At 38.0% G+C, this 13,406-nt stretch overlaps 1 protein-coding gene and 1 long non-coding RNA gene across 2 annotated transcripts; one reads left to right on the forward strand and one right to left on the reverse strand.

The window, feature by feature from the left end:
• On the forward strand, positions 504-3,109 carry LOC109948083. Its single transcript, XM_020559996.1, has 3 exons — positions 504-1,682; positions 1,838-2,469; positions 3,047-3,109. Exons 1-3 carry the CDS (start codon positions 575-577, stop codon positions 3,107-3,109), a joined length of 1,803 nt encoding a protein of 600 aa, XP_020415585.1. The 5' UTR covers positions 504-574.
• On the reverse strand, positions 7,560-8,009 carry LOC109948309. The gene is made up of 2 exons (XR_002270953.1): positions 7,899-8,009; positions 7,560-7,814 (listed from the first exon to the last, which is right to left on the reverse strand). It is a non-coding gene; the product is annotated as an uncharacterized LOC109948309 (long non-coding RNA).

Below are 13,406 nucleotides of genomic sequence, written 5' to 3' on the forward strand. Positions count from 1 at the left end.
CAACGACAACCACTGACGACTATCAAAGCGATTTTCACTCTCTTGGGAAAAAAAAGTAAGAAAATGACCCTCTAACACAGATTTGTCTTCGATTTTAGGGATTACACATTTTTGCTGTTGTTCTTTATGCAATGCAGTTTTTGGAAAAATGGATGAATCGTTGGATTCAAAACTACTCTTCGTTTAGGTTTTGCTTCGTTTATAGGGATTAACCATTCAAAATCGTTGGATTCAAAATTTCTGGTTGTTTGTACTAAATTTTGAACCAGAAACTGCAATACAGTTTCTGGTTCCATAATTCAATTTCAGAGTGCTTTTTGCTAGGGTTTATGGGAATGTTATAACTGCTCATGAAGTCAAACGTGTTTTGATATTCAGTACTGTCTTTGCATTTTGATTTCTGGTTGTTTGTAGCAAATTTTGAACCAGAAACTGCAATGCAGTTTCTGGTTCCATAATTCAATTTCAGAGTGCTTTTTGCTAGGGTTTATGAGAATGTTATAACTGCTCATGAAGTCAAACGTGTTTTGATATTCTGTTTTTGTTTGTTGTTTTGTTTGCATTTTCAAGGCTAATGGAGGTGTGTGTCATTGCCAAGTGCACATATAAGTCGGAAACCATCATGTTTTCAGTTTCATCAGAGTCATCCATGGTTGATATTTTGAAGACTTTGTGTCTGAGGTTTAGGGGTTTGCAGTTGGGTTGTTTCACATTACGGTATTCGGTGCCCAGTTATCCGAGTTGTTTTCTAGAAACGGATAGCGATTTGGACTTGATGAGGACATTTTTGTTGATATCAAATGAGAAGACTGTTGATATTTTAGTGAAGGATTTATGCGGGAGCAGTGAATATAGTGGTGATTTTTGTGTAAATAAGGAGTTGATAGCATGTGAAAAGGGCGAGTCGTCGTGTTCTAGTACTGTCGAAGACAGAAACGAGTTTTTGGGCAGGTCGAAGAGAGCAAGTGCTAAGCCTTTGTTGTCGAATGAGTGGGAGACATACATACATCATGTGGGGCAGAAGTTTGACGGTGGTGCAGAGGAGTTCCGGTTGAAATTGTGCAAGTACGCTCTTGAAGTAGGATTTAATTTTGAATATGCCGGCAATGACAAGAAGCGGGTGGTTGCTGTTTGTTCGAATAAGAAATTGGAGGGTTGCAGCTGGCGTGTTTATGCTTCTCGTTGTGAAGCTACTGGCAGTTTTGTAATTCAGACGTTAAATAATGTTCATACATGTGCAAGTCGGATACGGGAATCAAAGAGTAAGATGATGAGGTCTCGTGTGGTGTCCTCCCTCATTGTGGACAGAATTCGTGCAAAACCAGAGCTGAAGCCAGTTGAGATTATACACGAGTTCAAAGATTATTATGGTATAGACATTTCATACTACCACGCATGGTTTGGCAAAGAGTTAGCTAAATTGGACGTTCACGGTGATGAGTCGAAGTCCTTCAACGAGTTAGTGTGGTATGTGGACGCCGTAAAGGAAACTAACACTGGTTCTCTCTGCACTCTTGATTGTGAAGCTGGAATTAATCGCTTTCGACGGTTTTTTGTGTCTTTTGGCGGTTGCATTGCTGGATTTCAATATTGCATACCCTTGTTGTTCATTGATGCTACGTTTTTGAAGAGCAAGTACAAGGGGCAGCTTCTGTGTGCTTCGGGAAAGAATGGAAATCAAGGTATGGTTACTGTAATGTATTGCAGATTTTCATTTGTTGCAATTTTTAGCAGAAACTGCATTGCAGTTTCCCTTTTTTGAGCAGATTTGTTTTCATAAACTGCACTGCAGTTTCCCTTTTTTGCTTATACTTGTGCTTTTGGTTTTGTTTTGGAGGGTTTTATCCTCTAGCTTTTGGAGTTGTTGATTCTGAGACAGAGGAGAATTGGACTTGGTTTCTTCAACATTTGGCTTCTATATTGCTACCGATGGGGAGAGTGGTAACCTTTTTCTCGGACCGCAATCAAGGTTTGTTAAATGCAATGGGGTTTGTGTTTCCCGGATGGCCTCATTCTTACTGTTATTATCACCTCAAACAGAATTTGATATCAAAGTACCCGAAGTCAGGTTATGGGAAACTGCTCCAAGACCGTGTTATCAATTTATTTAGTAGATGCGCATATGCTGTTACGGAGGAAGAGTTTAAGGTAGCAATGGAGGAGTTGGTGATTGTTGGGAGTTCGAAAGTGAAGACATTTATATCTGATTTGTCTAGAGATCACTATGCCAACGCATTTTTCAAAGGAATGCGTTATGGGGAGATGGCAAACAGTTTAGCGGAGTCCTTTAATAATTGGGTTGGTGTGTTTCGAGATTTGCCGGTGCTACCTTTGATAGAAGGGATTCGACAGAAATTGATGGTATTGAATTCTCAACGAAGAATTGAAGCGGAGAAGTGGACAACAGTTTTGTGTCCGAAGATGGAGACTAGACTCTGTGAAAATGCGGAGGCCGGTAGGACTTGGGCAGTTCGTGTTGATGATTGGCTCAAAAAAAAAAAAAAAAAAAAAAAAAAAATTAGTCAAAAGCAAAACTGCTTTCGGTGCTTTCGGCTAGCAGACAAATTGGAGACAAATTGATGGCTAGCATTGATGGCTTACTTTTACCTTTTGACTTGTGTGTTTTTGCTTTTGCCGTTGGGTGGTTGAAGAGCAAATGTTTGGCTTATAAAAGGGAACATGCATTTGGGAAAAAGTGAGAGCGGAAAGCACCGAGAGTTGATGAGAGAAGAGAGAAGTTGGGAGAGAGAAAAATAATAGTTTGGGCAACTAAGCTTTTGTTGCTATTGTTGGTTATTTTTCTTCTCTAAATTGTACTCAATTTGTATCCCCTTTATATTCTTGAGTGTGTGAGCTTGGGTATATTTGGGGCTTGGGTTTTCTGAGTGGTTAAACACTATTGTATTCTCTCATTGTTTATAGTGGAATACTCCGTCGTCTCCAAACTGGATGTAGGCAATTGCCGAACCAGTATAAATCTTGGTGTTGTTCTTGTTGATTATTTTGTTCTATTTTTCTCCTGCCTGTTGTTATTTTTCACTCGCAGTTGGTTGACGCTTCCGCACAACAAGTGGTATCAGAGCTCCAGTTTTCGACTGGGGTCTTGTAGGAGTGAAAAATTTGCTGGTGCTACAGTACTGTAAACAGTACCCCGTGAATAGTGCTCTGCTACAGTCCCGTGAATAGTACCAAGCAGATTTGATGGCTGGAGAAAAAGACGAAGTTTTGAAGGAGAAGGAGTCGGCATCGTCGTCGTCGGCACCTACATCCAATAGACATCCAATTGCCACTACAAGGTTAGAGGTTGATAAATTTAATGGCTCTAATAATTTTGGTATGTGGCAATGTGAAGTTATGGATGTGTTGTATCAACAAGAGCTGGATATGGTTCTGGAGGATAAACCCGAAGATATTGATGACAAGCAGTGGACGCGAATTAATCTCCATGCTTGTGCCGCTATTCGATCATTCCTTGATAAAGAGTTGAAATACCCGTATATGAAGGAAACTTCTGCTAAGAAGTTATGGATGAAATTGGAGGAGAAGTATATGACCAAGAGCGCAGAAAATCGGCTCTTCTTGAAGAAACGACTCTTCCGATTTCAATATCGCTCAGGTATTTCTATGCATGAACACCTCAATGATTATAATAAAATACTTGCTGATTTAGCAAATCTTGATGTGATAATTCCTGACGAGGATAAGGCACTATGTTTGTTAAATTCATTGCCTGATGATTATGATCATTTGACAACTACTTTGTTGTATGGAAAATCCGAGGTGAAACTGGATGAGGTGTCTGCGGCATTGGTGAATCATGAGTGTCGAAAGAAGGAACAGAAGACTCAAAATTCACAAACCGAGGCACTCGTTGCAAGGGGTCGAACAGAGGAAAGAAAATCTGGGAAGCGGGGAAAATCTCGAGGGAAGTTTCCTGCTAAAGATGAATGTGCCTTTTGTCGCCAAAAGGGTCATTGGAAGAAAGACTGCCCCAAATTGAAGAACAAAGAGAAGGAGGAAGCGGGTTCTGAAGCAAATGTTGCAAAATCTGGAGATGAAGATTTCGAGTTTGCTTTGGCTAGTTCATCTGCTGATGGTCACTCAACTGAGTGGATTTTGGATTCAGGTTGCACCTATCATATGTGTCCTATTCGGGAATGGTTTTCTAGCTTCGAGGAGCTAGATGGTGGAGTTGTTTTGATGGGCAATAATAATGCCTGCAAAACACAAGGGATAGGCAAAATCTGTTTGAAGATGCATGATGGAACAGTCAGAGAATTGAGTGATGTTCGGTATGTTCCGGATATGAAGAAGAATCTCATCTCATTGGGCACTTTGGAATCCAAGGGTCTCAAGATCACCATGGAAGGTGGAGTTCTTAAAGTTGTGTACGGGGCACTGGTGGTGATGAAAGGTACAAGACGAAATAACTTGTATTTCTTGCAGGGTAGTACAGTTATTGGTGGAGCAGCTGTCACCGAAGCTGCTGACGCAGATAGCACAGACACCACAAGGTTATGGCATATGCGTCTTGGGCATGCTGGTGAAAAAGCGTTGCAAGGATTGGTGAAGCAAGGCTTATTGAAAGGTGCAAAGGCATGCAAATTGGAATTCTGTGAACACTGTGTGCTGGGTAAGCAAACTAGAGTGAAATTTGGCACTGCTATTCACCACACTAAAGGCATTCTAGATTATGTTCACACTGATGTTTGGGGACCCTCCAATAATGCATCTTGGGGAGGTAGCCATTATTTTGTCTCCTTTGTTGATGACTTCTCTAGAAGAATATGGGTGTACACCATGAAGCGTAAAGATGAAGTCTTGAGGATATTCCTGAAGTGGAAAAAGATGATTGAAACGCAAAGCGGTCGAAAGATCAAGACTCTCAGATCAGACAATGGTGGTGAATATAAGTCTGATCCTTTCTTGAAAGTTTGTCAAGATGAGGGTATTGTGAGGCACTTCACGGTTAGGGAGACACCGCAACAGAATGGGGTGGCAGAACGCATGAACCGTACTTTGCTTGAGAAAGTTCGGTGTATGTTGTCTAATGCTGGTTTAGGCAAGGCGTTTTGGGCTGAGGCGATTACTTATGCAAGCCATCTCATTAATCGGTTGCCTGCTGCTGCGAATGAGGGCAAAATGCCCATGGAGGTATGGTCTGGTAAACCTTGTACTGATTACAAGTATTTACACATATTTGGTTGTCCTGCTTACTATCATGTCAGGGAGAGCAAGTTAGATCCAAGAGCAAAGAAAGCTCTATTTATGGGATTTAGCACTGGCGTGAAGGGATACCGACTTTGGTGTCCAGATGAGAAGAAATTTGTTGTAAGCAGAGATGTGACTTTTGATGAGGCTGCTATGGTAAATCAGAACAAGCATGAAGGTGAAATTGAAGCAACTAAGACCATGAGTAGTTCAAAGCAGGTGGAGTTACTGAAAACTCCAGTTGTTCCAGTAAGGTCTGATACTACAGACACTAGTCCTACAATTGATTATGATGATGAGGACAACGATGATGAAGAGGAGGCACCTACCCAAGAGCCTCCACAGCAACAAGATTCTATTGCAACCAGAAGATCGAGAAGGGAAATTCGAAAGCCTGCTCGGTTTACTGATATTGTGGCATATGCACTTCCCATTATTGAAGAGGGAGATATTCTTCTTCAGAAAATTGGGACTGCTGACAATCCTGCGGATATGTTGACAAAGCCAGTTTCGTTGCTCAAGTTTAAGCATTGCTTAGACTTAATTGGCATTTGTAAAGTTTGTTGATTGCCCCATGGGGGATTGGGAGACGACCATTGAGAGTGTTGCTTCGAGGTTTTGAGCCAAGGTGGAGATTGTTGATGATTGGCTCAAAAAAAAAAAAAAAAAAAAAAAAAAAATTAGTCAAAAGCAAAACTGCTTTCGGTGCTTTCGGCTAGCAGACAAATTGGAGACAAATTGATGGCTAGCATTGATGGCTTACTTTTACCTTTTGACTTGTGTGTTTTTGCTTTTGCCGTTGGGTGGTTGAAGAGCAAATGTTTGGCTTATAAAAGGGAACATGCATTTGGGAAAAAGTGAGAGCGGAAAGCACCGAGAGTTGATGAGAGAAGAGAGAAGTTGGGAGAGAGAAAAATAATAGTTTGGGCAACTAAGCTTTTGTTGCTATTGTTGGTTATTTTTCTTCTCTAAATTGTACTCAATTTGTATCCCCTTTATATTCTTGAGTGTGTGAGCTTGGGTATATTTGGGGCTTGGGTTTTCTGAGTGGTTAAACACTATTGTATTCTCTCATTGTTTATAGTGGAATACTCCGTCGTCTCCAAACTGGATGTAGGCAATTGCCGAACCAGTATAAATCTTGGTGTTGTTCTTGTTGATTATTTTGTTCTATTTTTCTCCTGCCTGTTGTTATTTTTCACTCGCAGTTGGTTGACGCTTCCGCACAACAGTTCGTCGTTCTAATAGCACTGTTTTTGAAGTATTTGCTGATTATTCTGTGATGGTTGATCTCGAGCAAAGGACTTGTTCTTGCCGTCTTTGGCAAATTGACGGTTTTCCTTGCACACATGCGGTGGCTGCAATCCTAGCAAAGAGAGATTCAGTTTATGATTACGTGGAGTGTTACTACAAAACCGACTTCTTTCGAAAAGCCTATGAGAGTCCTATTTTTCCTATTCCAGATATTGGGAAAGGATTGGGCAGCAATGGTTCTGCCGCTGGAGTTGTGCTTCCGCCAATTACAAAGAGGCCAGCCGGAAGACCACCAACAAAGAGGATCAAAGTTTTTGGTGAATTTAAAAGGCCATTGAAATGCAGTCGGTGCAGTGTTGCTGGGCACAATAGGAAGACTTGCAAGGCTATTATATGAACACTCCTTCTCATTTGACAATTTTTTATTTTAGATATGGTTTAGCGAATATATAGTCAGTTTCTGCGTTGCACTTTTTGCAAAAACTGTATTGCAGTTTTAGTTGCTTGTAATTGGCTACACAGTATCTAATTGGATATTGTGATTCTTTTTTGAAGTTAATGAAAATTATACAATTGTTTAATGAGTGGATATTCGTTTTCGACTGCCATTCAATGCTTGTTTTCAGATTTTGAGCAGATTTTGTTGCAGAAACTGCATTGCAGTTTCTGTTTATTTCAGATTTTGTTGCAGTTTCTGTTTATTTCAGATTTCTGTTTATTTTAAGATTTTGAGCAGATTTTGTTGCAGATTATGAGCAGAAACTACATTTCAATGTTGACCTACTTAAATGTGTTTTGAACAAAGTTTTAGTACTTTGATTATGGCTTTGGCTTTTGGGTTCTTTTCACATTTTTGGATATTGTGATTCTTTTTTGAAGTTAATGAAAATTATACAATTGTTTAATGAGTGGATATTCGTTTTCGACTGCCATTCAATGCTTGTTTTCAGATTTTGAGCAGATTTTGTTCCAGAAACTGCATTGCAGTTTCTGTTTATTTCAGATTTTGTTGCAGAAACTGCATTGCAGTTTCTGTTTGTTTCCTTTTGGTTTTGTTGCATCCTGTTCCAAGATTATATTACAGTTTATATATGTATAGGAAATATGTTCTCATATACCATAACTAGAAATATTTACAAACATCCACAAGAATTAAGATACATATTGTCTTGAGTTAACGAAAGGCAAATCACTAGAGACGATTAATTACACAGTTTTTGTGGTGTAGGAGTTTTGTGACATATTGTGCTCGATATTCATTCATGAATTTCTTGTCCACGCTTTTTGGAATGGGCTGTCCTTGTGCTATTTTATCCATATAGAACATGACGAACATGCCGCAATCCAATCTGCAAATGAAATACGAGATTAGTTTTTTTTGCTTTTGAATGATTTCAAACTGTAATGAATAGTTGAGTAGACACAATTCTTACGAAGATGCACTTTGTTGAGCACATTCCATGTCATCCTCAAATGGAAACTGCAATGGATTTTGCATAATCCATTTGAGAGTGAGTTCTTCATTTGGAGTCAAATCTTTTTGTACAAGTGTTGGGGGCCCTTCCTTTTGCTTCACAAGTGTTGGTTTTTTTTTTGTTTTTATGAACACTCGTGCTTGAGGTCTTATATATTCTAGCCACCCTTCAACAATATTAACCTGTTTAAAGAAGAAGAAAAAAAGAGAAAAAGAAATGGTAATCAGTGCATTGCATATTATAGTTTTGGTCTGAAATTAGGCAGTATGTATAATACAGAAACTGCAATGCAGTTTCTGTTTGTGTTTATGCTGAGAAATTAAGACAGTTTCATTCCACTTACAAAGTTTCGAGCAATGTCAATGCACCTTTCTTCTTTTCTACGTCCCAACGATCTAAGTGGATTGTAGTGTCTCCACTTTCGTTCATTTTTGTGAAATGTGAGAAGTGTGAAGTGGAACTCTTCTTGTGAAATAATTGGGAAGAAAAGAACATTGCATTTCCCGAGTTTTTCAAGTAAGGGTTCATACAGGAACTTGTGCCAAGATGGCTCTAGGAAGCTTTGCATGTAAGCCTGATATCACAGAATGGCAATTTGTTAGTATATATTTTTTCGAAAACTGCAGTGCATTGTCTGTTTAAACAATTTTGAATTTTCAAAATAATACTTACCCAAGTCCATGTGGACATGTACTGTGGACTCTCTGTCTGCATGGGCTCTATTTTATCCTCCTCTATTTGGATATAGGCCTCAATGACCTGTTTCACATTGATTGGAGAAAAATGGAATTATAAATGGGGAATATAGGTAGCACAAATAAAAAATACAGTGCAGTGTGTGTTATAGAATTGGTAAATAATTACGTTTTGTGACAGTTCCAGGTCCCATACAATATTTTTGAGATCATGGTTTGTCACTTTCTCATCATTGAGTCCTGCCCAGAAGATATCACTGCGGATTCGAATACATGAAATTCACAAGATTAGTTTTAGTTTAATTGTAATTAAAAGATGAAAGAATTGTTATTTTGGAATAGAGATGTTACCGAAGTTGAGTGCTTAAGTAGTGTTTTTCAATTCTTTCCCTGTCCGGCTTTGGAATTTTCTGCCACACCTTTTTCTGACCCCATCCTAGTTTTTTCTTTGTTTGCTTTTTTTGTCATTCATCTTCATCACTTGATTGTTGTAGATCCACAGGTATTGAATCATGAAGGCTCGTTCCTTTAGGGGGGGGTCAGGAATTGGATTTGTGGCATCGGGCTGAGATGCCTCTTGTGTTAACTGCAGATTGAAAGGAAACTAATTAGAAACTTCATTCGATAAAACAGAAACTGCAATGCAGTTTCCATTTCTGTAAAGCAGATAACACACTGCATTGCAGGAAACGGAAACTGCATTGCAGTTTCTGTTTCTGCAATGCAGAAAATAGAAAAAAGCAGCAGCTTGAACTCCAGTAATTGCATACCTCCTCGGAAGAGATAAGCTTGAATTGTGGTAGTTCTTCATCATCCTTTTTTGCCTCCTTTTTTGTTTTCTTATTTTTTTCGTACACATAGCAAGATGCTTGAAGCCTCTTTCTTTCTCTGCTCAAATAATTTCCAATGCAAAGTAGATGAAGAGTTGGCAAAAAGGAATGTCATGCACAGCAGAATCAATATTAGGCTGACCACCTCCTTGTCGTAATCAACTTCTTCTTCTTCTTCTTCTTCTTCAGCTTCTTTCTTTTCTTTTCCTTTGTTCGTTTTTTTCTTTTGCTCTGTCTTTGCCTTTTCTTTCTTCGGTTGGTTTGCCAAGGCAATTGTCTTTTGTAATTCTGCTTCTACCTGGTTTTTTGAAGGTTTTCCCTTTTCTCCAAAGTGCCTTGTTCTGAAGGTAGCAGTGTACCTATCATTGACAAGTTTGACAGATTTGCCTTCATTTGGCAGTCCTAGAATCTGAGTCACTGCATTGCTTGTGATTTGGAATGATTTGGTTCCAAATTTGAAGGACTTTGTATCCGGATCAAATGTCTTGAGCAGCTGTGCTAAGTCAATGTCCGACTTATTCATGTTATTCATGTCAATTCTCTGGCGGTAAAACAGCTCGATCAAGTTCCAGAAAGGGGTTTTCTTGAGAAGCTTCTTCTGCCTTTCATTGAGCTTGTCCTTTATGTCTCTAATGATGCTGTTGAAAGCATAGGCATTGCACCGAAATTGGACATAGTCCGAGTGCTTTGCTTTCCGATCATAGTTTGGCTTTGGCTTTGTTTTGATCCTTTGAGCCATCGTTTTGATTCTGCGCTTTGGTTGGTTTTCAGCTTCATTCTTTTGTGGTGACATTTCTTGTTCCATTTTGTGATATGCACTGCAGTTTTTGTGGTCAAAATCTGCAACAAACAACCAGAAACTGCTGCTCAAAATTTGATGTGAAAAGAAACCAAAAGGCAAAAACAGTAGCTAAAACTAATATCAAAACACATTTAAATTCATGAGCAGTTATCACATTCCTATAAACCCTAGCAAAAAGCACTCTGAAATTGAATTATGGAACCAGAAACTGCAATGCAGTTTCTGGTCAAAATCTTCTACAAACAACCAGAAATCAAAAAGGCAAGAACAGTAGCTAAAACGAATATCAAAACACATTTAATTTCATGAGCAGTTATTACATTCCCATAAACCCTAGCAAAAAGCAATCTGAAACTGAATTATGGAACCAGAAACTGCAATGCAGTTTCTGGTCAAAATCAAAGACAAACAACCAGAAATCAAAAAGGCAAAAACAGTAGCTAAAACTAATATCAAAACACATTTAACTTCATGAGCAGTTATCACATTCCCATAAACCCTAGCAAAAAGCACTATGAAATTGAATTATGGAACCAGAAACTGCATTGCAGTTTCTGGTCAAAATCTTCTACAAACAACCAGAAATCAAAAAGGCAAAAACAGTAGCTAAAACTAATATCAAAACACATTTAAATTCATGAGCAGTTATCACATTCCCATAAACCCTAGCAAAAAGCACTATGAAATTGGATTATGGAACCAGAAACTGCAATGCAGTTTCTGGTCAAAATCAAAGACAAACAACCAGAAATCAAAATGCAAAGACAGTAGCTAAAACTAATATCAAAACACATTTAAATTCATTAGCAGTTATCACATTCCCATAAACCCTAGCAAAAAGAACTCTGAAATTGGATTATGGAACCAGAAACTGCAATGCAGTTTCTGGTTCAAAATTTAGTACAAACAACCAGAAATCAAAATGCAAAGACAGTAGCTAAAACTAATATCAAAACACATGTAAATTCATGAGCAGTTATCACATTCCCATAAACCCTAGCAAAAAGAACTCTGAAATTGAATTATGGAACCAGAAACTGCATTGCAGTTTCTGGTTCAAAATTTAGTACAAACAATCAGAAATCAAAATGCAAAGACAGTAGCTAAAACTAATATCAAAACACATTTAAATTCATTAGCAGTTATCACATTCCCATAAACCCTAGCAAAAAGAACTCTGAAATTGGATTATGGAACCAGAAACTGCAATGCAGTTTCTGGTTCAAAATTTAGTACAAACAACCAGAAATCAAAATGCAAAGACAGTAGCTAAAACTAATATCAAAACACATGTAAATTCATGAGCAGTTATCACATTCCCATAAACCCTAGCAAAAAGAACTCTGAAATTGAATTATGGAACCAGAAACTGCATTGCAGTTTCTGGTTCAAAATTTAGTACAAACAACCAGAAATTTTGAATCCAACGATTTTGAATGGTTAATCCCTATAAACGAAGCAAAACCTAAACGAAGAGTAGTTTTGAATCCAACGATTCATCCATTTTTCCAAAAACTGCATTGCATAAAGAACAACAGCAAAAATGTGTAATCCCTAAAATCGAAGACAAATCTGTGTTAGAGGGTCATTTTCTTACTGTTTTTTTCCCAAGAGAGTGAAAATCGCTTCGATAGTCGTCAGTGGTTGTCGTTGTTGGTGGTGGTTTCTGCTCGTCGTCGTTGCTGCTCGTCGTCGTTGCTGCTCGTTGTTGGTGGTGGTCAGTGTGGAACTATCGTTGTTGGTGGTGGTCGTTGCTCGTCGTCGTTGCTGGTCGTCGTTCCTCGTCGTCGTTGCTGCTCGTTGTTGGTGGTGGTCAGTGTGGAACTATCGTCTGAGTTTCTGTAGTTGAAGATGAAAGGTCGCGCGAAAGGGTTTTTGGAACTGATTCAATTTGAGTAGTGTCGTTTTTTGTTCTGTTTTGAGTCTTGTTATGTCGTTTTGACTGTAAGTTTTGAGTGGGTAAAAACTAAATATCTATATTTGACAATAAAGCACAATGGCACATGTAGTAATTTTAGTGCTCTTCAATGTTATTTTAGTAAAAGTAGGTGTTACTTTATTGTCTTTGGTCTTATATTAATTAAGTAAAATTGTATATCTATCTTTCAAATTAGTAAAGTATTTTATGTTTTAAAACTAAAGCTCCCTATCTTTTAGGTAATATTTAGCTCCCACATTTGCATGTGGTTATGCAGACGATACAGTAATAAAAAACACTCCAAAATCAATCTTAAAATTGATATCTAGCGAATCGTCGCGTGTTATTTACTTTCAACGGAAGTTAGGGCAATTTGTTAAAAGTAGGATTTCAAAGTATATCCAATGTGGAATACGAATTTGACTTATATTAGAGCTAGTAATTATAAAGTTTTATAGCCTTATATTTCAATTGATATTGCAACATGTATTTAAGAGTTAGTTGCTTTTTCATAGAATTTTGGAGGGTCATGGCCTCTGCAGGCCCACCCTTTAAAATTAATTAGAGCATCTCCAAAAGGGGCTTTTAAAATGGGCTCAACCACTATTGAGCTCTAATATATAGAAATTAAAAATTAAAAATTCCCACATGAGAAAGTCGAAGTGCAAGTGAGCTCAACCTAGCTCTGTGTTCCACTCGCCTAGCGCACGCGGGATTTTCAATTTGCCCATCCTACCGCTAACCTTTTTAACATTGGTAATCCAACAGTTGGGATTTGAGCAAAACAAAGGGTTTAAAGTGACCAACGACAAAATTTTATTTTATGTTTTTAAATTTATGCAAGCCAATCTTGCTAGGTTTGGTTTTCCTGAGGATTAGTTAGGGGACAAATATTGGGTGAGTTGATGGTTAGCGATTGTGTTTCATCTGTTTAATTAGGGTAAGTCATTGCAGTAGATACTTTCATTGAATTTTGGCTAATACAAAGATGCTTTTTATTTCTTTTAATAAAGCTTGAAAGGGCATTTTGGTAATTTCACACAAAAATTAATATATGTATGAATGAAATTATGCATTCACAAATAGATGACAAATATGTTTTATGGACATATGGAACATAAAAATATTTTATTTGGTAAGAAAAATAATCAAACCCATAGGGGCATTTTTGTCATTCTAAATAAAAAATTAAAAAATGGCAAGTATATAAAAATGACTTTC

This window comes from Prunus persica, chromosome G3 (assembly GCF_000346465.2).
Source record: "Prunus persica cultivar Lovell chromosome G3, Prunus_persica_NCBIv2, whole genome shotgun sequence".
Lineage (NCBI taxonomy): Eukaryota > Viridiplantae > Streptophyta > Magnoliopsida > Rosales > Rosaceae > Prunus > Prunus persica.

Bases quoted from the DNA above. Each gene is read 5' to 3' on its own strand.
- LOC109948083 (XM_020559996.1), top strand. From the start codon at position 575: ATGGAGGTGTGTGTCATTGCCAAGTGCACATATAAGTCGGAAACCATC. The intron at 1,683-1,837 runs GTATGGTTACTG...TTTGTTTTGGAG, and splicing joins GGGAAAGAATGGAAATCAAG to GGTTTTATCCTCTAGCTTTT. The intron at 2,470-3,046 runs GTTCGTGTTGAT...TTTCACTCGCAG, and splicing joins AGGCCGGTAGGACTTGGGCA to TTGGTTGACGCTTCCGCACA.